This window comes from Tenrec ecaudatus, chromosome 10 (assembly GCF_050624435.1).
Source record: "Tenrec ecaudatus isolate mTenEca1 chromosome 10, mTenEca1.hap1, whole genome shotgun sequence".
In the NCBI taxonomy this organism is placed as follows: Eukaryota; Metazoa; Chordata; class Mammalia; order Afrosoricida; family Tenrecidae; genus Tenrec; species Tenrec ecaudatus.
Window position 1 is genome coordinate 123,659,729 of NC_134539.1, and position 26,401 is coordinate 123,686,129.

At 39.2% G+C, this 26,401-nt stretch overlaps 1 protein-coding gene and 1 non-coding gene across 2 annotated transcripts in view; one reads left to right on the plus strand and one right to left on the minus strand.

The window, feature by feature from the left end:
• PPM1E (protein phosphatase, Mg2+/Mn2+ dependent 1E) overlaps positions 1-16,660 on the minus strand; it is a 211,448-nt gene extending 194,788 nt beyond the window's left edge. Inside the window, exon 1 of the mRNA XM_075561523.1 lies at positions 16,061-16,660. Coding sequence (XP_075417638.1) covers positions 16,061-16,521 — 461 coding nt within the window. The 5' untranslated portion in view covers positions 16,522-16,660. The remainder of the gene's footprint in view (positions 1-16,060) is intronic.
• A 3,779-nt stretch (positions 16,661-20,439) lies between these two features.
• Positions 20,440-20,542, plus strand: LOC142460434 (U6 spliceosomal RNA). The gene has a single exon (XR_012786640.1). It is a non-coding gene; the product is annotated as a U6 spliceosomal RNA (small nuclear RNA).
• The last annotated feature ends 5,859 nt before the right edge of the window (positions 20,543-26,401 follow it).

A 26,401-nucleotide genomic window follows, 5' to 3' on the forward strand; every position in this document is an offset into this window, starting at 1 on the left:
TTTCTAGAATATAAGTGATCATTGCTTTGTGTTAATTTATCATCTACTCTTTATTAATAACCAGATGTGCTTTATTTGCTTCCAAAAAACTATTATCAAGCATATGACATTAATACAGATTTCTGCTCTATTTTACTTAACTAAAATATGTATACTTTTTCAAAAGATATTTTGTTGAAAAAAATACCTACTGCAATTGGGTTTAAACCTGTATAAAAGAAGGTAAATACTTTTGACTACTTCAATAGTTAATTGAAAAAATATGCATTACAAGATTAATCAAGCACTATATGAAAACAAATATATCCAGGCATCTTAATAAGTAAATAGTAATATATGATTTAAAGCAGAATTTATTAATTTTTATATTCTTTCACTGGAGGCAAGAGTTTAGAGAAATATTTGGTACACTATTCTAGATTAAATTTTACAATTTAAAAACAAACAGAAAAACTTTTGAGTGGGAAGTAAAATAAAATGTCTTTTATTTTTTGTAAAATAAAATTTCAATCTCTTTCCCCTACCACCACCAAAAGAGGTTAGTTAGCTAGGAAAGTAGATAGTCTATGAAAAAGCGATGCAGCTAGAAAAGCACAGAAGCAAGAAATAAGCTACCTTCAGAGAATGTTGAGTCCTGGTGGTGTAGCTCATTGTACATTGGGCCAGCTAACCTCAAGGTAACAGATCAAATTCGCCAGCCTTTTCTGCTTCTGTAAAGATGGATTGCCTCCGAAGCCCTAGGGAGCAGTTCTATGCCCTCTATGGGTCAGAATGGACCTGATGGAAGTGGGTTGGCTTTGGGGTTTTGAAGTCTTGATGAGAGAATTTCAATGTGTTCATCAATGCTGGAAAATCTAGTAATGTTAGATTAGAGGGAAATGAAATTAGCGGCGGGGAAATCAGTGGGGAAACTATTAAAGTAACTAAAGCAAGACATTATAGGAAACTGAAGAAAGAAATGGTGGGAGACAAAATTCTGATTTAATTTCTTTTTTAAAATTTAATTTCTATCTTTGCATTTTCACTGTAGGAAATATATTTGTAGTATATAGAGTAAAAATCATAAAATCAGATTTCTAGCTATAACCTCTCAAGTCAGAATGTCTAGGTTCAAGTCCTAGTGATAACATAGAAAACCATGTGTGCAGGCAGCAAAATGGGCTAATAACAGGACCTTTATCATATGGTTTTTATAAAAATTAATGATGTGATAAATGTAAAAGAGAGTTTGAACAAGCTCCCAATAAATGTAATAGCAGCAACAAAAGCAGAATCAGCATTACTACTAAGAGAATTACAGTTATTTTTTCAGGTACAACTCTCTGCAGGTTGACTCTGCAGATTGTCTTACAGAAAGATTTTTTATTTGTCAATCCAAGATTAGAGAATACCCTAACAAAAGGCATTTTACTACAAAATTGTGTTTTTCTGATATCTAAATTCACCATAAATCTTCCATATGAAAGTGAAAAGTTGAAAAATATAAATGTTCCTTTTATTGTATACAGAGATATGTAATAATAAGACTCAGACAAGTCCCTCCCCAAAGAATAGATAAGACTATTTATAAGCTGTCTTGAACCAAAATTATATAGTAAATGAATAAATATTGAGTTGCCAGAAACCAAATCCCAGAACTTCAGAAGTCATTCTTATCAAAAAATTAGTTAGCTTGATTTAATGACTGTCACCTTTTCACACTTATGTGATAACTTGTTGAGGTAGTTAGTTTATTGTGCCAACCTGTTCGATAAACACATGTGGGGTTAATTGAAGGGCAGATGGATAAATGGCTCAGTGAGCCTTGATTTTCTTGTTCTTGGTTCTCTTGTTTTATGATGGTTGGACTAGGGTGCAGCTGCCTTAGCCTGTTCCTTGCTTCAGCTGGAAAGGCTCACTTCCTGCAAGACATCCCTGAGAAGCCACATGGACCTACCCCAATGCAGCCCTGGGTGCTGGAGCATCCGTGTGGAGATCCCTGCTAGCGCTGAGATGCTTACACGTTCACTGACTCAGCTTTCCTCCTGCAGTCGGCATCATTGCGTGTGTTTTGTGAGATGGAGGAGAACTTTGTGGATTGGTGTTGGACGTATGAGTTAATGTTGGACTTGTGGGCTTGGGCAGCACTGGGTTGGGATGTTTTCTTGATGTGCACTTACCCTTTATATAAAACTCTGTCTTATACATATGAGTTTCTGTGGATTTGTTTCTCTAATGTACCCAGACTAACACACTTGTTAAGTTCGATAAAGAACATGTTCACAAAGTTTTAGTTTAAGAAGGTGGGGGGGGGAATATACATATATTATACAAATGGGTTTCAAAAGTTTGCTGAAAAAATCCTTTATATTTTAATTGTATGTAAATGTATCCAAACCAAGCATACCACATTCGGTTTTATAAATACTATATATATCACCCTGACTTTAGCATTAACAAAAGAACTCAGCTGAGCCAGCCTTGTCTACAGAACCATAAAACAAATAAGTTTTATTTTATCCAGTAAATTTGTGAAAACTAATACCTCTACTTTCACCTGCCATCTCATAAAATATGGAAGGGAAAAAATCAGCAATTCAGAAATCTAAATGTAAATAAAATTTATTGCTCGTACAGAAAGAAGTTAAGGAACAATAAGTTCAGCTTGCTATTCTTTGGAAGGCTAAATAAGATGTGCTTGAGAGCATGGGAAGCATGGTGGGCTACTTCTTAGCAGCTGAAACCCTCCAGCCACTTCATGGGAGAGAGATGAGTCTTTACATGCTGATAAAGATTTATAGCCTCAGAAACCCACTGCGGCAGTTCTGCAGCGTCTTAATGGGTCCCTCTGAGTGGGAATGTTGTTTTTTTGTTGTTTTTTTGGTGATTCGAGTGAGAATCCTTTTAAAGATGACTATGAAACTTGAATCTGTGTTATGGAATTAAAGTTTTTGTTATTTAGTTGAATTATTCTGTTACATTGTCTAAGCCTGTGTCATTTAGTATGGCAGTTACTAGCCCCATGTGGCTATTAAATTCTTGAAAGGCCATAGGCCAGCTTGAGATGTGCTCTAAGTATAAAATTTATGTTTCCAAATAAGGAATTTGGAAAACTTGGTATTAAAATATAAAATATATCATTATAACTTTTAATGTTGATTGTATGTTCAAATGGTAATATTTTAGATACACTGGATTAAATAGAGCAGATTATTAAAACTAAATTTACTTTTTTCGTTTCCTGTTTTTACAAGTGAACAGTGCTGGTCTACTTTTAAGCAAGTGGCCTCTTTAAAATGTTGTAAACTACAATCACGTTCAGCATGCATACTATCTTCCCAACAGAGTTCAGTGGCATTAATGACAGAGTTAGGTAAAAGTACAAGATGAGTATTACAATGGTTCAAAACTATCAAGAACATTGTAAAACGAGCCCTCTCATTCAGTGCTACTGAACAGAACAATTGGGTAATGTGTACTATATTAAAAACTACACATAACTTCAATCTGACAAATCCATTTCTAAACGTATGTCATAGAAACTCACCAACATAATATAAGGAGACATGTCCAAATGAAATCGTTATTTGTAGGGCAATAACTGAACCATCCATCAAGGTTTTGCATTTTTTTCCATGTAGAGAGCTGTTGCTGGGAAGTAACTGTCCAACAGCAGCTACATTTCCCAGGCCCCATTCCTGGGAAATGTAGACCCTAGACTGAACCGACCATACGACTTGAATTCTAAACCATGAAAGTGAACAGAAGTGATACATGCCACTTCTAAGAGCTGGCCTCTAAAAATTCCCAATGCCGTTATTCCCACTCTTCTTACATTTTTTTTTTTTGGATGTTATTTGACGGCCAATGCGACCTTGGAAACCATCCACTGAAGAGATTGCAAAACCTCTGTCAGTCTAACTCTATAAGACACACACACACACAACACAGCCCCTCCTTTCCCACTGAAAGAACTCTACGTGAGCAAGACTAACATTACATTAAGCCCTTCAGGTGTCAGAATCTTTAACGCAGCTCGTATGGCCTTAACTGCTACTAGGTCCTGCTAAGTCCAAAAGTAGTGCTACTAGAGTTCCAGTTCACACATGCAAATGGAACATGTTCAATGCAAACAAAACATGTTTCCACAGTCAGTTGATGGCTGCAACCAAGTTCTAAGGGAAAGTAACAGTTTTGAAATCAAGGTTAATATAAAAATTTTAAGTTCAAGCGAACATCTTACCAAATAACTGAAGCTTTGCAACAAGTTTATGGAAACGTTGCCCCACATGAAACAACCGATTTTAGATAGATGAAGAACTTGAAGGAAGGTTGGGAAGGCCTCAAAAGAGGGAAAACTGTCAACCTCAACAAATGAGGAAAACTTGATAGCTACTCAAGTTGGGATTTCACATGGTTTCCATTTTCAACAGTAAGGGAGCATCTTAGCCTCAGCAAGCTTTCTGTCCACTGGGTCCCAAAGCATTGCACAAAGATCAGGTCCCTTGAAGGGCTGATCTATCTCAGTCTTTTAATTAGATAAACCTAAAGCTAATGAAGACAATTTTGAGGAACAAATCATATAGTACTGAATTTACCAATGCTTTCCAGAGAGCAAGTTTCATTTAAAATAATGGTTTCTGAAGGGATTTGCTGTCCAGTTAAATTCAAAGCAGAGAATAACCTCAGAGGTTATAGCGACGGATTTGGGGGTAGTATGGTGGTTATGCAGTGACCTGCTCTCTTCCAGGCCATTTGTTCAAAATCCCCAACAGCTCTGCAGGAGAAAGACAGGGTCTTTTGCTCCCATAAAGAGTTATAGTGTTAAACCCTTTGGATCTGAATATTGATCTCAGTGGCTAAAAAAGGAAGAAAAGTAAAACTGAAGTGGACTTCGATTTTTCAATTTTTAAGTACATTTCAAACATTAAAAAAAAAAAAGTTACAGTCTCTGAAATCCACAGAGGCAGCTCTGCCAAGCGCTATAGGTCACTACGAGTCAGAATCGACTCACTGGCAGTGAGTTATTTGGTTTTGTTTTTGGTTTATGAAATGGGTAATCTTGATAGATTTTCCCAGAGGACAAAAGACAACCACAGGGGTTTACTAGGAATGAGTCTAAAGAAAACGGAAAACTGGATTGGTGAGGAAAAGACAGGAAAATTGCACTGAGGGATTTTTTTCCATCACAACAAATCACCTGCTCATTCTTCAAGGGTAGCCAGGGATGTCCTACAAGAATTTTGTGGAGAAACTTTACCCCATCCACCCTATAGCCCTAATCTTGCCCCTTAAGACCTTTTTGTTCTCAAAATTCAAAGAACATTAAAAAGGAACAGGATGAGTCCTTCAATGATGCTCAAACTGCCATTCTGAGACGGTATAAATCAAGGAGCACAGAGTTCTTTGAGGAAGGTTTCCAAAAACTCACTCTCATTGAGTCAATGCTGACCCACCGTGACTCCCTGAGGGTTTCTGTAACTGCTTAGGGGCGTAAAAAGCCCAGCTCTTCTTTCCCGGAGCTGCTGGTAGGTTTGAATTGCCAACCATGTGGGTCATGGGGAAGGTTTAGATACGGAAACACTGTCTTCAGATATGCACAGACCCAGATAGAGAATATATCAAGAACAACAGCTTTACATTTTCACATTTTTGCTTAATAAAGGATTCTTAATATGCAACACTCAAAAATGAGAAACAACCAAATGTCCATCAATAAAAGGCATGATAAATAATAGTTCAGTTGTAATACAGAGTATCATACATTAACTGAAGTGAAAGAACTGATCTCCATGGAGCAACATAAATATTTTAAATAGTTAATAAAATAGCTAATTACAACAGAACACTATATTGACCAAATAAATTCATTAGTAGTAAAAATATGAAAACGGACGAGAGGATATACACTGGTACAGATAGGAACTGGAAACAAAGGGAATCCAGGACAGATGAAGCCTTCAGGACTAGTGGTAAGAGTGGTGATACCAGAAGGGTGGAGGGAGGGTGGGGTAGAAAGGAGGAACCAATTACAAGGATCTACATATAACCTCCTCCCTGGAGGATAGACAACAGAAAAGTAGGTGAAGGGAGATGTCGGACAGTGTAAGATATTACAAAATAATAATTTATAAATTATCAAGGGTCCAGGAAGAAGGGGCAAAATGAGGCGCTGATACCAAGGGCTCAAGTAGAAAGCAAATGTTTTGAGAATGATGATGGCAACAAATGTACAAATGTGCTTGACACAATGGATGGATGGATGGATTGTGATAAGAGTTGTAGGAGCCCCCAATAAAATGATTATATGTGTGTGTGTGTGTGTGTGTGTGTGTTTGCTTGGCCTTGTAGAATCTAGGGACATAATGACAAGCAAGTAGCTAATATAATGCAATTGCCTTTAAACATCTGATTAAGTATTCTATCAAAACATTTGAGCATACATGACTAATGTAATTAATATCATTAAATTGAACATGTTAAATTGGCAAACATTTATATATTTTTACAATAAAAAACAGCCTGAACCACCCAATATATGTATATTATTAGATGTATATGCATGAGTGTATAATATATGCACACACATACTAATCTCATTAGTAATCTTAAAATTTCATTTTTGCCGTCTTCTCATTGGACACAATTGCATTATTTCTTTTTTTATTAAAAGATTATTTTATTGGGATCTGTTACAGCTCTTATAACAATCCATACATCAACTGTATCAAGCATATTTGTACATATGCTGTCATCATTATTTTCTAAACATTTACTTTCTATTTGAGCAACTGGCATCAGCTCCCCTTTCTTTCCCTACACCCCTTCACCCTCATGAGCCCTTGATAAATTATAAATTATTATTTTCATATCTTACACAGACTGCTGTCTCTCTTCCCCTATGGTTTCTGTTGTTTGTCCCCCTGGCTGTGGTGGTGGGGTGTATTATGTGTCAATCATTGCCATCGGTTTCCCCTTCCTCCCCTCTTCTCCACACCTCCATTCTACCCTCCGGATATCACTACTCCCATTCCTGTTCCTGGATTCTGTGTATCTTGAACTCTTATCTCTTATCTGTACCCGTGCACATGCTCCAGTCTTGTTCACAGTGAAAGGCAGGGCTGGGGTCATGATAGTCGGGGGGAAGCAGAATAATAATGTGTGTTTCATTGGTGCTATACTGCATCCTGGTTGACTCATCCCTTCCTTGTAACCCTTCTGTGAGGGGATGTACCACTGTCTACAGATGGGTTTGGTGTCTCTGCTCTGACCTCCCTCGTTCTCAACAATATGGTTTTGGTTGTTGTCTTCTGATGCCTGTTACCCAATCCCATCGACACCTTCTTCCATGTGGGCTTGCCGCTTCTCTGCTAGATGGCTGCTTGTTTAATTTCAAGCCTTTAAGACCACAGACACTCTATCTTTTGATAGCTGGGCACCATCAGCTTTCTTCATCACATTTGCTTATGCGCCCATTTTGTCTTCAGTGATTGTGCCAGGAGGGTGAGCATCACAGAATGCCAGGTTGTTAGAATAGTGTTCTTGCCTTGAGGCAGGGCTTGAGCAGAGGCCCAAAGACTGTCCACTAAATGTATGTTTTGTGCATTGCCATATAAATATATGTTCATAGGCCAAAACCTCTATTTTTATGAATTAACATATTTACATATATGCACACCTATGTTTATAGCTCATCCATAGAGATGCTTCCTACATCTCTCCTGTTTTCCTTTTACCTTCCTCCAGCCCCACCATCACTCTCCCTTCTTCTGCCTCTTAGTAATTCCTCTCAGCTAGACTGCTGTTGCTACAACACCCCCAGGATCACTGTGTCCTCTTCATTGCTGATTTTAATTCCATAGTCGTTCCCCTGTCTATGGTGTTGTTTGCTCACCACTCCCTTCCCCTGACTCCTTCTCCCTCCAAGTCCTTCCGGAATCATTGGTCTCACGTTTTCTCCTCAAGCTTCCTACCCATGCCTACCGTACATACATAGGCAAAACCAACAATAATGGAGACAGAACAAAAAGAAAATGAAAGATTGAATACAAAGAGGTAAAAGAGGGGAAAAGATAATAATAACTAGGGGGAAAAAACAAACAAAAACAAAAAAGCATGCATAATTCCAAGTCTGTGCATTTCTCTTTTAAAAAAATAAACCCTAATGTAACAAAAGAAACCCTGGTGGTATTGTGGGCTATGCATTGGGCTGCTAACGATAAGATCAGCAGTTCAAACCCACCAGCAGTGCTGAAGGAGAAAGATGACGCTTTCTGCTCCTGTATAGAATTACAGTCTCAGAACATCTATAGGTTCACTATGAGTTGGAATTGACTCAACAATGTGGATAGTGCAGATGATTAGTACATTCCCTGCTAGCCCCCAAATCAGTGGTTTCACTACTCCGAAACACCTCAAAAGAAAGGCCTGGAGGTAAATTTTTTAAGTGATTATATATATATACATTGAAAACCCTATTAAGCACAGTTCTGTGATGTGGCTGATGGATGTAATGAGGATGAGAGAACTGTAGGCTCGTAAGGGGTTTTTTGGCTTATGCTTAGATTAATATTATGTTCAGACTATGATTCTGTTGTTTTTTTCTCCAGACTATGATTTCTTTGCAGAATTTTTAAAGCTAACTGTCCAGTTTGAGAAAGATAATTTTAATGAAACCAGGTAATATAGCTTATAAATCCATTTAATCGGGTTCAGGTAATCTGCAATACTGTGTAGTGAGCTTCATGTTGGAAGGAATGTGCCATTGTCAACCCTCAGGTGTTTTCAAACAAGCACTCCTTAAGGATATCTCATTTATTATACTTCACAAGTAATCAGTTGTACAGAACAAGTCACCTACTTTAATCATATATAAAATATTAATTACAATTTCATATTTTACATATAAATAGGTTTTAATATTTTCTGCACCTTGATGTTCTAGGAAGGTTTATTTATTCACACAAAATAATAAAGTGCTATAGGAGGAAAGCATTGAAGAGGAGTTCATGGATAGAGTAACAAACTCTTTGTCAGTACAGAGACAATAATCAAAGGTTTATTAAAAGATGTTTGTTACATGGATACCTACAGAATGGGTAAGAGACGAGAGGGGAAAAGCTGAAAGAGTGGAGAGGGGAGAGGTTGATGTTCCAAAAAGAAGCAGGATATTATGAACAAAGGCACTTGTAGCAATTACATCATCTCCTGTCAACTTGTGAAGGGGCGGAGTCTAGCTTGTCAAATAGGTCACAGCTTCATGGCCTCATTTGGAGGCACAATGGAGCTAAATAACTGATTGAAGGCCAGATATAGACACTCTGCTTGTGTTCCTGCTGACAAGCCACATGGAGACCCCTGATGGAGCCAGAGCCCTGGAGCTGGAAGAGCCACATGGAGACCCACGCCATGCTGAGATGCTTCCACTGCCACTGCATCCACAAGACTTTCCACCCACTGGCCTGCGATCTTCCTGCATTCAGCATCCTTGCATATGCTGCATGAGTCTGAAGAGGAAATTAGACTGGTATCGGACATATGGGCTAATATCAGACTTTTGAACTTGATCTGGCCTGGGCTGGGATGTCTTCTCAATATACAATTGCTCTTGTATATAAATCTCTTTCTTATACACATGAGTGTCTATAAATGTGTTTCCCTAGTCAATCCAGACTAACACATGTAGCATAGCTGGCGTGTAGCCTTTAGAGGAGTTGAGGTAACATGAGGTGGGTAATTAAGATAGTAATTAAGAGACGAAGCTGATGTGGTAGGATTTTAAAGTCTCATTTGAATGTTACGTGGAAGGCAATATAGAGATAAACCATTTAAAGGTAACTGGTTAAGCAGTGCATGATAATAAAACAAACCACATAATACAGATTGTACAGGAATCACTTAGGCTATACTCAAGAGAATATCTTGAAGAAGGATAGGACTGGCAAAATATAGTGGGAATGGCCAGCATGAACAGAGAGCTAGTGTTAACTACCACTGAGTTAGCCCCAACTTACGGGATGACTCCATGTGTTACTGAGTACAAATGCTCCACTGAGTTTTCTTGGCTGGTATCTTTACAGGAAACGTTTGCCAGGTCTTTCTTTCAAAGAGTTACTGGGTGAGTCTGAACCTCACAACTTTAGCTTAGAAGCCCATCACAAATCACTTGTACTACCCCGTATTCCATGACTTTGTTACAAGGCAGAATTTGCAAGACTTGTCTAAATGTGAGTAATGAGAAAGGCAATAGTTAGGATTTCTTTTGTTATTTTGTTTGTTTGCTTGGGGGGAAGTTAACGGGCTTGGAAAACATAAAGAATAATCCAGGTGGAACTGTTCAATCGGCCAATCAAAGCCCGATAGAGATCTCAAATAGCATAACAGAAGTCATGAGAGAAACACCAGCTAGCTCACTGTCATGCAACAGATTCCGTCTCACAGCTCCCCTACCGCAGAGCAGGACTGCCTCTGTGGGTTTCCAAGGCTCTATCGATCTTTAGAGGGGTAAAAAGTCTTATTTTTCTCCAGTGTTGTTGACTAGGAACAATTAAGTAAACCAGACTGAGAAGATGGTCAAAGACAGAATACCAACGCTAAAGGGACAGCCAGAGTATTAAAAGTTCACCAAGAAGCATCAGCAGAGAATAGGAGAAAAACTTGGAAAGTGATCTGCATCAAATGGTAGGTGTTTGTTCCCTTATCAGTTTTTTTCACTCCATCAAAAAAAAGAAAGAAAGAAACCTCATCGTCATTGAGTGGATGCCGCACTCGTAGTGACCGTATAGAATAAGGTTGAACTGTCCCTGTGGGTCGCCGAGACCATAACTATTATGGGTGTAGAAAACCTTGTCTTTCTCCCGTAGTGCAGCTGGTAGCTTTGAACTACTGATCTTTTGGTTAGCAGCCCAATGTATACTCTAGGACTATAGCCCTCTATACTACCGAGACTTATTCAACTCCATGTTGTTGATGTTAGGTGCCATCAAGCTGGTTCCTACTCATAGTACTGTCCTCACAATTGTTCTCATACTTGAGTCGGTTTTTGCAGCCACCGTGCCAACCCATCTCATTGAGGGTCCTCTCTCTCGCTGCCCCTCTACAAAGCATGATGTCCTTCTCCAGGGACTGGTCTATCCTGACATGTCTGAAGTATGTAAGACAATGGTGAGATTTCACCTTACATACTTTGCACTCTATATAGCAAACATGTATTACTTTTTAAAAACTCACTTTATTGGGGGCTCATACAACTCTTATCACAATCCATACATACATCCATTGTGTCGAGAAATTTGTACATTTGTTGCCATCATCACTCTCAAAACATTTGCTTTCTACTTGAGACCTTGGTATCTGCTCCATTTATTACTTTTTAACAAGAGAAATGGTCTCATTGTTAAGTATTATTAAATAACTCACATCTATGCAGTTATCCATTTAGATATGTTAAAGTGAGAAAAGTCTTAATGAGTTTCTGACCTAACACAAAGTCATTAATAATTCACATCCTTTTAAATGTAACTCAATATAACTGAAAGATTAGTGTCTATAACCAATGATTATTTTTGCTTCCCAAGCCATTTTCAAAGTGCCCACCCTCATCACTACTGCAAACCATCTGGAACTACTTAACATTGCCAGGCTGCTGGGATTTCTGTCTCCCCCTTGGGAAGGCCAACCCAGACTAAATGAATAATTGAGGAAACGTGATGATGATTTATACTCCTAATAAACACTTCAGAGTATTTGGTTCTACAGACTTAAATAAATTTTTGGAATTGACTCAACAACAGTGGATATAGTATGAAAAAAATCAAACACACAGTGACCCATGTAACCTTATATTCAGATCTGCTGTAGGATTGGTTATATATATTTTTTTGGATTGTTTATATTTTTATCTGTAAATCATTTCAAAGCTCTATTTCACTTCCACTTTCCAAAGAGATTTTCTAACCTTGGAAATTCTAAAATATATCTTTAGAAAATAATTATTTGAAGGTCTTTGTGGAATTTAAATTTTAAAAAGGAATAAAACAGATTTTTTTTAACTAGCAGTGATGGCTTGCAAACATTGAAATTTTTTACTGCCAATAGACTAATAACTAAGCATTCAGTAAAATAACTCTAAGGCATTGCATGTATTCATCACTGATTCTTGAGGTTTAAAAAATTGAAAAAAATTTTAAATGCTCTCAAAAGAGTTATTTATAGTCTGCAACAGATGTCTTTCTCATCCAAGGAAATTTTGCCATTTTGACTGCTATTATTTTTCTTTTAATATGTTAGTGTGTTATTTTCATCTAATCTCACAAAGAAATATCTAAGTAGATATTTCCCATCTGAAAGCTTATAGCAGAAAAATTTATCCCATATTTTAATCTTAAAAGCTTTTAGAAAGTTGCCAATTATAACTCTATTTTGTTCATTTAAGCCTTGATCCTTTACCTACCTATTTACAGGCAAACCTCATTTTACTGAACCTGACTTTATTCAACTGGAAGATACTGCCTTTTTTAAATTGAAGGTTTACACAACCCTACATTGAACAAGCCTATGGGTGCCATTTTTCCAATAGCATATGTTCACTTTGGGTCTCTGTTTCACATCTTGGTAATTCTCAAAATATTTTAAAACTTTTTCATAATGCTAATTTACACTCAACTACAGTATAGTGTAAACATAACTTTTATATGTACTGGGAAACAAAAAATACATGTGATTAACTTTATTGTGATATTACCTTCACTGTGGTGATCTGTAACTGAAACTGCAATATCTCTGAGGTATGCCTGTAACTGCTAATCTCACACTAATCCTGGGATTTCAGCTTACCAAAATGAAGAATAAAACTCTTGAAAGAAGCAAAATGAGAAAAATGGGTCACTTATAATAATTTAAAAATAAAATACACCCCCCTCCAAGGGGGACAAATAACAGAAAGGTGGGTGATGGGAGACAACGGTCTAAGACACGAAATAACAGTAATAATATATAATTGATCATGGATTCACTGAGATGGGAGGGTACAGGAGGGAGGGGGAAAAAAAGAGGAGCTGATATCAAGGACTCAAGTAGAAAGAAATTGTTTTGGTAATGTTGATGGCAACATATATATAAGTGAGCTTAAAATTATTGAGTGATGGATTGCCATAAGAATTGTAAGAGCCCCCCAATAAAATGGTTAATTTAAAAATAATTAAATAAATAAAGATGTCAACTAATGTCAATATTGAGAAGACAAGCCCCTTTATTCTTTTTCTTGAGACCCTCATTCTGTTTAGTATATATACAATCTATTGCTAAAATCTTGCATTTGTAAAGTAGGCAGATGTGTGTGTGCATGTGAATATATATTATATAAATAAAATACTGACAGAAAAAGACAGTAGAAATTTAGGAAACGGATATTAAATGCAGTGCTATTTTCTCCTTAACTTTAACCCCTACTACTATCAAATAGTAGAGTTCAGGTAATTTTTTTTAATTCAGGTAATTACATTAAAGAATTTTTAGTGCTTTTTGAAAGATATCACAGAATTTTCATAAATTATTAAAAATTCCCAAGATAAAAAACAGTATTTTGAAGGGGGGGAGGGAATCCTCGTTTTGTCCAAACAAGTAATTCCAATGTATTCCTAGTCAGAGTTATTTCAAAGTATTTCCTAGTTAATTGAGGAAACCATGATTTCAAATATGCAAGGAAAGTTTGGGGCTTGGAAGATTATATTGAAATGTGTTGAAACACTGAGCCTTGGGTGGCTTAGTGGTTGCTCATTGTGCTGCAATCTGCATGGTCCACATTTCGAAATATGTCGAAAACCATTTCATTTCTGTCACTTCTGAATTTATAACTATAGTTTTCTCATCTGTAAAATGAAGTGTTTTAGCAGAAAAATTATTTACCTCTATCTCCCAACATTGATTCTTAGGTCTAAGTCAGATAATTTTTTAATATGTAAATAAATAAAAACTTAAAGAGTTAAATGGTGAGGATTTTTTCCTTTATCCTGTTGTAGACCTTAAAGATACTTTACATAAATAATCCCATCATTTTACATCTGCTAAAAGCAGACTTATAGCTCCGGCACTAAATGAAGTCTTTCATTTAAGGTGAAAGGTTTTCCAAATTTAATTTACTTTTTCTAGTTTTACTTCAAATTCAAACTCTGTTCTCAATGGTTGTTTGTTGTTAAGTGAACCAATTTGATTCTGACTCATAGTGACCCCATATAAAACAATGCAACATTGACCCGTCCTGAGACATCCTCACCAGCATTGCTAATTTTGAACCCATTGTTGCTGCCACTATCTCAAGCCATCCTGATGCGTCTTCCTTTTTACCTCTGATACTCTACTTTCCAAATCATGATGTCCTTCTCAATTAGATGCTCATTTCTCATTGGAATCCTTTTTCTAATTTAGACAGATATCACCATTAATCTTGCTTCCCTCCCATATGGCAAAATACACGTCAACTTACCATCATCTTTGTATACATTTCATGTTTGCAAAACCTTTTGAATGGGAATTGTTCAGGGCAGTTCTAAACCAGTGATTCCTTTTATTTGGGGGGGGGGGGCTTCTCAATATTTAAATATATATATCTTTATTTTTGCAGTTGCATTAAAGATAAGAATTTACTGTCAAAATACAACTACCGTAGTTTGATACTGGGATAAATTCCTTCACTTTGGTTAAAAAAAAAAAATTTTCCACTTTAAAGTAGAAAGGGTACTTTTAAAGTGCATTGACACACTCGTGCAAAAAAATCCCAAAACACTGTATAAGCCTTTGTCTCTACTAGTTTAGAAACATTGGGAGAAAATACTCTAAATTATTAATTCTGTTTATTTCTGGAAGGTTGCATTATACTCTACTTTTTTTTATTTTTAACCTAGCTCAAAAAAGAAGTATGACCTTGATAATCACACAGTATCTTAAAATTAAATTTTAAACAACCTATAAAGTATGGGATATTATCAATTGTCTCCACTTCTGTAGCAGATGTCTTAAATGCTTTTCCCTACTGATAAGCTGCCGTTTTGATAGGAAAAACATATTTGATCAGCTATCTATTAGATTGATAGAAGACAAAATAGCTTTATTTTCCAGGACCTTCTCTTTCTTAGCCTTTTTGTGAAAATCCACGAATTGAATTTAAATTTAATAACAGTAAATCTCACAGTAGTAAACTTTTATTTGGGGGGGGGGGACAGAGTAACACCTTTCATTGCCACTGTCAGCTGAATGGGAAAAGTCTCCCAATGTTTTCAGACTTATTAGTGTGCGCCTCTGTCGTTATTTCAGAATCCCATTTGGAGAGAAACGCAACTGTAAACCGTTTCTATTTCCAGCTCATAAAGACCAGAACCAGCATGAAAGGCAAAGCCTTGACCTTTCTATTTTTAGGCTTTCATCTGTGGAGCTAAGCCATCTGCTGGCTCTCCCCCGACCCCATCTAGCTAATGAACTGAAAATTCTGCACATCCCTGCAATTCTATCACACCAGCCTGACTTCTCCACTTTAGTGAATTCTGGGGAGCCCCGCGTCTTCCACCTGAAGGCTACCGAGTACATTTCCCCGGCCCTCCTTCCCCCATCAGTGACCACATTGCTTCCAACTAAGTGACCAGGCGCCGGGGTCTCAAGCCACCTAAAGAGTTCTTCACTTTGGACATGAGCGCCCACCCATCCACCCGGTTCTCTCCGGGCTGGAACCGGCGGTTACGTAGAAGGCATCTCGCCGCCGCACACAACAAGGGACCCGCACCGAGGGACGCGGACCCACCCGGTGGGAGGCAGCCGCGGGAGGAAGCAGGGAGCGGCAGGAGGCTGGGAGAAAGGACCTCTCCCAGGCGGGAAGGCAAAGGGGCGTGCGGGCTGCGCTGAGGCGCGGGAAGAAGGACCGGGCCGGGGCCCGGCCGGGCAGAGGCGCGGGGGCCGGGCGCGTGGGTAGGTGGCCGCGGGCCGCCGGGGTCCCCGCCGTAGGGGCGGCTCGGGGTGGGGTGCGGCGCGGAAGCGAGCAGTTTGAGGGGCCGCGGGAGCCGGGCCCACCCCCAACCGAGCCCCGCGACTTAACTATTTGTAGAGCTGCTGCAGGCACAGGTCCAGGCTCTCGCCCTCCACCTCCTCCAGGGTGATGCGCTCCGACAGCGGCCGCGGGAGCGGAGGCAGCGGCGGCAGCTGGGGCTGCGGCGGCGGCGGCGGCGGCGGCGGCACGGCCGACTGCCCCGGGGCGGCCGCCTCCTCCTCCTCGCCCTCCTCCTCGTCGCCCTCGGCCGCCGCCGCCACCTCTTCCTCCTCGGGCTCCGGGTCTTGCTCGGGCTCCAGCTCCCCTTCCTCAGCAGCCGCCTCCTCCCCGGCTTCCTCGACCAGAGCCTCGGTCGCCTCAGCCGCTACCAGTTCGGGCTCGGGCTCCTGCTCGGGCTCGGACTCGGGTTCCGGCTCCGGCTCGCCGCCGCCACACGGCCCGCGAAACTCGCCCAGGAATAGCTCCAGGAAGCGCCGGTAAGTTTTCTCCTCAGGGCTGCAGCCGGCCATTGCTGCTCATGCCCCGGGGCCGACCTGGCCGAGGGAGGGAGAGCGCCTAGAAAAGGGAGCGGGGCTGTTCTGGAGCCTCGGGTTCCCGCAAGGACGGCGAGCGGCCGGACCGGCACGAGCGATCAGCACTAGGTTGCCTGGAGAGGGCTCCCGCAGGCGTGCGCGCCGCCGAGCGCCGACGTGCGCGGCCCCGGGCGGGCGGGGGCGGAGCGCGCGCCCCCTCCCTCCGCGCCGCCCCGCTCGAGTCTGGAGGGAAAGTTGGTGGCGGGCGCGCGCAGGGTCCAGCGGCGGCCCACCCTCTAGCCCTACTCCGAGCTCTGCCCACGCTGCCTGGAGACTGTCGCCATGGGAACTGTCTCTAATTAAGTAGCTCAGGGTCCTTCCCGTCGGAAGGACACTCGACTCTCCCGGTACCCAACTCTGAATAGCTTCACGTGGCTACCCTAGGCTCCAGCGACCAAAGCTGGAGGGAGCAGAACATCTCCCAGCCTGGCTCTCGGGTCCCGCTTAGATGTAGTGACCTCAGTTTCCCTCTCCACTCTTCCCTTGCCTCTGCTGTTGTTAGTTGCTATCCAGTGGGGCTCATGGCGCCGGGATGCATAACAGAAGTAAATGTCGAGGGTCCCTTGCCATTTTCATGATCTTTGATGTGGGTGAGCCCCCTGTTTCTGCAATTGTGCTAATCCAGCTCAGAGTTTCTTTCGTTTTATCTGGCTCTACCAAACAGTAAGTCCTTTTCCAGTGATTGGCCTCTCCTGATCAGGAGTGCTGAGTAAGGAAGATGAAGTCTCGCCATTCATGTTCACCTTTTGTTCTTGAAGATGCTCACTGAGTAAGTAGTTTGGGAGGGGGGAGGGGCGCAACAAGTACCCAACAAGTGGGATGGTCTTTTGATTCTGTGAAGACAGTGCTGTGATCCTCCTTTTTCAAAAGAGAAAACTGACCTTGGTTCAAGGTCTCAAAATCACTAGCCATGGTGCTGGAATTAGAACTAGAACCCAGGTGGTCAGTTTCCAAAGCTGCCTACTCTTTATCCTTTAACTCCTCTCTGCCTCTGAAACCTTAACCTTGAAATGCATCTATGTAACGCCTCATTTTATTAGGGCTTTACAAGTTACTGTTACCCCTTTAATCCTTTCGACGGCCCCTGGAGGTACAGGATATTATGATTTCACTTGATAGATGAGGAAGTCTAGCCTCAGACATATGGTGACTTTGCTCAAGGTCACACACAAGCGGTGCAACAAAGACTCCATCCAAGTCTTTTTACTGAAAATTCATTCATTTACCAACACACTAAAGATTTCCCTCTTTCATGGCAGCATAATACATATTATACTTCATTACATAATATGCATTTTTCCCCTATATTTTGTTTGATCTTCTTCATCCCCCCCACCTCCCCAAGCCTCTTTTCTTTCTTCCTTAGGCTGAAATTAAAACCATTTGAAATGATCCTAATTTTCTTACCAAACTATCACACAAACCTATTATTTTCCAGCCTGACTGAGAGGGATGGGGGAGCGAGAAGCTGTGTTGTTATACAGCTGTATAGAAGATAGCATGGTTACGCATCCTGCCATGTCCATGGTAACATATAATTCAGCAAAAACATGGTGATTCTTGCTCTACTTTGAAAAACATGTTCTCAGAAATTACCCACCCCATCCTCTTCATTATTGTTCCTGGCTTTCAGTTGGATTTAGGGTCTGAAATACTGTTTCCAGTCAGTTATTAATGGCAGAAGAGGGACTCTCCTTTGCCAGCTGTTTTCAACTAATACTGTACTCTAAATCCCTGCCCTGATACTGTTATTTTAAGATTAAGTGGGTTTCACTCACTAATGTACATTATGGCATCATGTAAAATACAGTTCCATTCTCTCTCCTAGCTTGAGATTAAATAATACATGATAGAAAGTTACACTGAGTCCTCATAGCCATTTATTTTATTGTCTCAAAAGTATGTGGAAAGACCCAATAAATAAGTCTGTTTCCAGACAAGCAAAATGTATTTATACGTGTTTTGTTTAAAACATCACCAGTGTGGAGCAATTTTCTATGAGATGCCAAGAAAGTCTTTAAACTCCTCATTTGTCTTTGCTTTCAATCTACCTGTTAATTTCCATTTCAGACTGTCTAGAAAAGATTGACAAAATCTTTTCATCTGCATGCCTAAATGTATTCATTTTCACATTCAGAGAACTGCTTAATATCTCAGAATTAGGCTAACATGTAGTTCAAGAGTACACGCCTGTCAACTCTAACAATTCACATCAAGTTACACTATCCTACTTTGTAATAATGGAGTTGCCTCCTCCTAAATGACATTTATTTGTGACATTAATTTATGACTCAACCCACATATCAAATGGAAGTGATATATGTTGGGGAAACATTACTACTGAGAGTAAAAGAAACCCACACCTCTGTATTACTCTAAGTGGGAGAAGAATCTCCTTAGCTTAATAAAGCTATTAAAGGACTCATATGGATGCTTTGCATCCATCTGACAGAGCAGCTTTGCCAGAAGGTGGCTGACAGCAGAGCTTGGGATCTCAGAGCAGCTGTGTAGGATGATTTTGCCATTGTTAAGATGTCTTTTCATTCATTATTTTGCATTATCCTGATTTCCTTTTCAGTGCCTCTCCTCTTACACCTCCTTAATCCCCTTTCTTACTATTAAAAAATACTGAGCTATGAAGAGCATGACATGCATCAAGAGTATTCCAATAAAAACTCATGTGAATTGTTCTCTCTGGAAAGAAAAATTGTTGGAAGAAAAGGATTAATGTCCTTTTGTGGACATTCATGATTACAATACTTAAAAGATTAAAAAGAAAGAATTGTTTGAGTTAAGCAATTTCTTATCATGTGACCCAGTATTTCCTCACTCAAGTATTTACCCATAAGAAATGAAAACATATGGTTACACACAAAAACATCCCTTGTATATGAATGTTCACAGAAATTTTCTTCATAATAAACAAGCTTGAAAACAGCCCAGATGTCCATCAATAGGTGAATGGATGAACTGTCATATGTTCATATAGAATACTACTCAGAAAAAAAAGAGAAACTACTGATAAACATGATATGGATGATTCTCAAATATGTTGAATGAAAAAAGTTCACACATTAAAAGTACATACTCTATGACTCCATCTGTATGAAATTCTATAACAGGAAAAACTGATCTATAGCAACCAAAATGAGATTAGTGGTTACCTAGGACTGAAGTAGAGATAGGGAGTTCATGGTAAATAGGTAAGAGAGAACTTTGTTAGGTGGCAAAAAATGTTCTAAGTGAGAGGTTATATATTTATTTGTCAAATAATATCAGTGTACAGTAAAAATAAGTACACTTTATTCTATATCATTGTATCTCAATAGAGTTGATTTTTTAAAAGTTTAAAAATTGATTACTTTTCAGCCCTTGGCTTGTTTGTTCTTCATTGCTTTCCTTCCGTGTTCTCCTTTTATCCCTTGATCTACTTTGTCTTGTAAGGGGACTGACCCTTACTTGCTCCGTTCATCAGTTTATGTGATAACTGATTTCTTGCTGATGGCCAGTGAGAGGCATTGACAGGAATATTTCTTCCCTGGCATCTACCTTATTCCTAATATCCACTGAGTCTCCTTTTTATCTTTGCTTTTCCTGGACATATCTACTCTAAGACCAGCATTGGCCTAGTGACCCAAGCTCCTGACCTTCAAAAACATCACTATCTTACATTTGTCCATTTAACCAGTTTCTAGCTTTCTAACCTTGTGTAATCTTCCTTTTGGCTTCCCACTCTACCACCAAGCTCTTCAATCACTTGTTTATCAATTTCACATGTTTTATTAGCTGGGTCCTGACTGCTACAAGAACAAAGATTCTTTGTATCATTATACTTTAAAAGAACTGTGCTTGCTTTGCTTTATTATACGGGCTGTATAATAAAATTGGAATGTACAGAGAAGATTAGCACGGCCCCTGTGCAAGGATGACACAAATGCACAAATTCTCCTAGACTTTTCACATCATAGATATAGATAAAGTTTAGATATATATAGACATAGATATAGGCAGGGTAAAAATAGATGTAGGCATAGATACAGATACAGATATAGACTTTCTAAAATATATAAAGTTTATGAAAAAATGGAATATAACAGAATTTTTCTACAAACTTTTTGAAGCATCTCTATATAAAAGAATAATAAACTGAAGTAAAACAAAATTTAGGTCTTTATTACTGGAATACCGAGTTTTTCTAAATTAAAGTTAGCACTAAATTATTATATTTTGGTAGCAAGTGGAAATAATTTTAAAATTAAATTGTTGATAGGAGATGTAGATGCAGCTGAGGCATATTGCAAAGAAAGGAGGAAATTCTTTTCTTCTTTAATTCTTAGAATTAAAAGTGGAGGATAAAATATTTACTATATGCTGAATAATTGGTACTGCTTTACTAAGGAAAATCTGTAATTACTCAGTTTATCTCCAGTTAATATTAGCTCAGTTATTCAAATCTAAGATATTCTGTCTATCTAATAATACACCTGTTTTATCACCTTACAGGCAAAAAGAGAAATTTTAATTCCAAAAAAATTCTCAAGTTTTATATGGTTCACTATAAACCCTTAAAAGTGATGTTACATCTCCTATAGTAATATGTAAATGACTCTTTGAACACTATTAAAGATGTTTACATAAAATCTTAGTCATTCATATTTTTAAGCAAAAGAGCCATGGCAGCACAGTAGGTAAGAGCTTGACTGCTAATGGAAAGATTTGTCATTCAGACCCACCCATCGGCTCCAGGAACGAGAGGCACCCCTAAAGATGACCGCCCGGGGACACTCTCTGAGGAAGATGTGGTGCCTGGTGCCACCACTCAACAACGCCTAACAACAGCCACGTCATGAAGTACACACCGCTCAGATCTAAAAGCCATAAATCAATATTTAGGCAAATGTTTCAGGCTAGACCTAATAATAAATGCTATGTTGTAAATGTAAACTTTTTTTACATTCATGTTCTTTTTTAAGATCAATGGAATGAAGTTGGGTCTTTTAGATACTAATTTGATTGTGTTGCCAACCTGACAAGTGAAAAACTGAGCACAGAAATAAGTTTTCAAAAAAGAAAAATAATTTCCTCCTTTCTTTGCAATATGCCGCAGCTGCATCTACATCTCCTATCAACAATTTAATTTTAAAATTATTTCCACTTGCTACCAAAATATTATTACTAAATTAATTTTTAATTGATGTTCCACTGCTGGCTGATGTGGCTTATTGCAGCAACAGTTCAAAGCTGTCCAAATTAACACTGACATCAGGTAATAACAGGCCCTATGTACCATATTTCATTTTCAAAAAGCAAAAAGTCCCCCAAAACATTTTTTAATGTTTTAGCTAATGGAAATTTTGGATTTCATCCAGTATAGTTCTTTGAGTTGTTTTGTAATACTTATGAAAGAGATATATGACAGAGTTTGATGGCAATTTCTGATTATAGCAATATGTAGTATGTCCTTTCTATAATGAATTGTTCTGCTAAAATGGGTTGACTCTAGTTTTTTTTTTTAATCACTAGCATTTTCCTACTAGTTTTCACTTAAAAACAAAACATATTTTATGGTGGTGAAAATTTACATTTTATTCTTAAATTTTATTCCCTTTATATATTTACTTGGGATAAATGCATGCAAGAATCCAGCATGATACTGATCATGCCATAGTCTAGTTCTTGGGCATTTATAAAAACACCGAGCTGCTTTCTTAAGTGAAAATAAAACCTATAACTAAATGTGAAAACTCTTCCAAAAGCTGTGTCCTACCCTCAGAGAATAGTAAAACTTCATCCTTAGTTGAATGTGGAGCTGATGGAATTGAGCCATAATGACATTTGTGACTGGAAGGGAAGATGGAAATGATTCCATTAGCCTAGAGTGCTGTAACATATGGTAATCATAGGTGGTAGAATAGCTGTGTCGGACAAGGGTAAATGTGAGCCATGTGGCAGACATTATCAATTACCACACACGGTAACCATGCTGACATAATGCATCTTCTCCTGCAAGGAAATGACTTGGGCGTATGAAGTGGTTTGCTATCAAAGAGTGATCTGTAAATGACATATCTGGCACCAACATAGCACACATGGTTTCTAGTAATCATGGAAGCTGAGGCCTATTAAGATTTTATGAGCCTCCATATCCCAAAATAAATAACATTCAATAAATTGCCATCACACAGAGGTCAGCAAGTCAAATTATCTATGCAGAATGAACTTGTTTAATTTCAAATATCCTTTTATTTTTTTTCAAATATCCTTTTAAATTGTCACATTAAATTCTGGAATTTTTTATTTCTGGAAGTGAGTGGCATGATTCTTTGTTATATTCACAAAAGTTTAAGATTAGACCTACCAAAAAAAATCAGACCCACTCTAGATGGCCAGCTGAAATTGTGATTATTTGTTTCAAGTATTGACAAATATATTTAATTGAAAAGTAACATGATGAAAACTGTTCTTTTTTTACTAAATCATTTTATTGGGGGCTCATACAACTCTTATCACAATCCATACATCCATCCATTGTGTCAAGCACATTTGTACATTTGTTGCTATCATCATTCTCAAAACATTTGCCTTCTACTTGAGCCCTTGATAACAGCTCCTCATTTTCCCCCTCCCTCCCCATTCCCACTCCTCATGAACTCTTGATAATTTATAAATTATTATTGTTTTGTCATATCTTACACTGTCCGATGTCTCCCTTCACCCACTTTTCTGTTGCCCATCCCCCAGGGGGAAGGTTATATGTAGATCCTTGTAATCATTTCCCCCTTTCTACCCCACCTTCCCACCACCCTCCCAGTATTGCCACTCTCACCACTGGACCTGAAGGGATCATCTGTCCTGGATTCCCTGTGTTTCCAGTTGCTATCTGTACCAGTGTACATCCTCTGGTCTAGCCAGATTTGTAAGGCAGAACTGGGATCATGATAGTGGGGGGGAGGAAGAAGCATTTAAGAAGTAGAGGAAAATTATATGTTTCATCATTGCTACACTGCACCCTGACTGGCTCATCTCCCCCCTGCCGCCCTTCTGTAAGGGGGTCTCCAGTTGCCTCCAGATACCTTTGGGTCCCCATTCTGCATTTGCCCTCATTCACAATGATATGATTTTTTTTCTTTGATGCCTGATACCTGGTCCCTTCTACACCTCGTGGTCACACAGGTTGGTGTGCTTCTTTCATGTGGACTTCGTTGCTTCTGAGCTAGATGGCTGCTTGTTTATCTTCAACCCTTTAAAACCCCAGATGCTATATCTCTTGATAGCCGGGCACCATCAGCTTTCTTCACCACATTTGCTTATGTACACATTTGTCTTCAGTGATTGTGGTGGGAAGGTGTGCATCATGGAATGCCAATTTAATAGAACACAGTGTTCTTGCATTAAGTACTAAGAGAAGGTCCACTGTCCATCTGCTGCCTTAATACTAGACCTATAAATATATGCACACAGATCTATTTCCCCACCATCCTATATAAATACATGCCTGTATTTAGACCTCTATAAATGCCCTTTTCCTCCTACTTATTTCTTCTATTTCCTTTTACTTTCCTCTTGCTCCACTATCATGCTCAGCCTTCACTTGGGTCTCAGTAATTTCACTCAGTTACATTGCCCTTGCTGAATCCCTAAAAGGCCTCTGAATCCCTCCTTGCCACTAATTTTGGATCACTTGTTGTTCCCTTGTCCCTGGATTGGTCGACACCACCTCCTTTCCCCTGCCTCCCTCTCTCCCTTGCCCCCCCGGAACCATCAGTTCAGTTGTTTTCTCTTCCAGACTGTTCATCCAGCCTATCTTATCTAGCTAGATCTACGGAGATAATAATATGCACAAAAAACAAGGCACAGCAAGACAAAGCAACAAAAGAGAACACAACGGTGACAACAAAAAAGAAAACCAATGTGGAGAGCAAATGTCTTGAGAATGATTGGGGCAGGGAATGTGCAGATGTGCTTTAAACAATTGATGTATGTATAGATATGGATGGTGACAAGAGTTGTATGAGCCCCTAATAAAATGTAAAAAAAGAAAATGATTAGGGCAAAGAATGTACAGATGTGCTTTGTACAATTGATGTATGTATATGTATGGATTGTGATAAGAGTTGTATGAGCCCCTAATAAAATGTTTAAAAGGAAAAAAAAAGAAAAGAAAAGAAAACCAATGACCCAGAAAAGAATAAATTAATTTTTTTAAAAGAGAGAAAAAATTTAAGTTAAAAAAAAGAAAGAAAAACCTGTAAATAGATCAAGGTCTGATATTTGACTTCTAGGCGTGTCCTCCAGTCAAGTCCAATGGGGTGCCAAGCTCTGGCCCCAAAGTCTATCCTTTGCACTCCCTCGGGTGTTCCCTGCTCTGCTCCCTCCGCCCGCTCCCCCCCCTGCTCTGCCTCAGGCCTTTAGTGTTTTGCCTAGGTGTTGAGGGGTCAGATGGGGCCAATCCAGACACTGAGTCTCTAGTGTTGTCCCCCATAAGGCCATGGGTTAGTGAAAACTGTGTTTTAAGAAAAGTTTAATATGTTTGCTTCATGATTTATAATATTCCCCAGGAAAATGTTAACACAGTCTCAAAAGAGGGCCAGGGGCATATGTAAGCCCTAGATCTATGAATGGATTTTGAGATCACACGTAATCGTAGCCCTAACCTAAGAATAATGGCTTCTTATGAAGTAGCCCTACTCACTACTTGCCCTCAGGTAGAGGTCACTGAAGGATATGGATGCTATAGTAAAATGGGATGAAGGAATCAGATGGTGATCAGCTATCAAAAAGAATAGTATCTGAGTCCTAAAGCCTTGTCTGAAAACAAGCAGGCATCTAAAGTGTCAGCTAAATCCACAGGGAAGAAGCACACCAGCCTGTATGGCCCAAGGATTGTAAAAGCCAAGACTGGAGGAGGGGGACTATATTTGAGCTTAAATTCTGAGCACCTGGTTTTCAGTGAAAGCTCCAAGTGCATTTGCAGGGTCCCCACGTGGATTATGGCCAGAGGGTTGTAGTGAATCCCCTTGGCCACTGACAAGGAGCATGCACAGCCTTGCTATCAGACAGGATGCACTGGGAAGTGAATTAATGCAGAGGTAATTGGGTTAAAAGTTAGCACCTTACCATTTGTTCTCCCTTTAGACCGCGGTTCTCAACTTGTGGGTTGTGACCCATTTGGGAGTCTAGCAACCTTTTCACAGGGGTTGCCCGATTCATAACAGTGGCAAAATGACAGTGATGAAGTAGCAATGAAAATCATGTTATGGTGGGGGGTGGTCCCCACACATGAGGAACTGTATGAACGGGTCACAGCATGATGAAGGTTGAGAACTGCTGCTTTAGACCCATTTAAAACTTGTTCTAGTTTTTTTTTTTCTGCTGACTTTTCAGTTAAAGTTGTTCTGTCTTACTTTGTTATTGTTGATAGGTTTTTTTGTGTGTGTGCTTTTCTTTATATTTAATCCATGAGAGGTAAATCTATAATGACAGTAACTGGATGAATAGTTTCTTAGGGATAAGGCAAGAGAGGCTTAGGGGGAAATGACAAGCCAATGAGTACAAGAATGAAGAAAATGTTACAAAATTGATTATGATGATGACTCATATCTCCTGTCAATGTGTTTAAACCACTGAATTGTATGGTATGTGAATTATATGTCAATCATTCTGTTAAATTTTTTGAACTTACTTTGTCAACATCCTTTCAGATGAGTGTGGGTTAATAGGAGAGAGACTATGAGGCATTAGGAGAAGCTGGAAGACCTGCTGAGCCACAGGAAATGTCCAGAAAAGAATGGTATCAGAGGGGCTGAAGATGGACAGA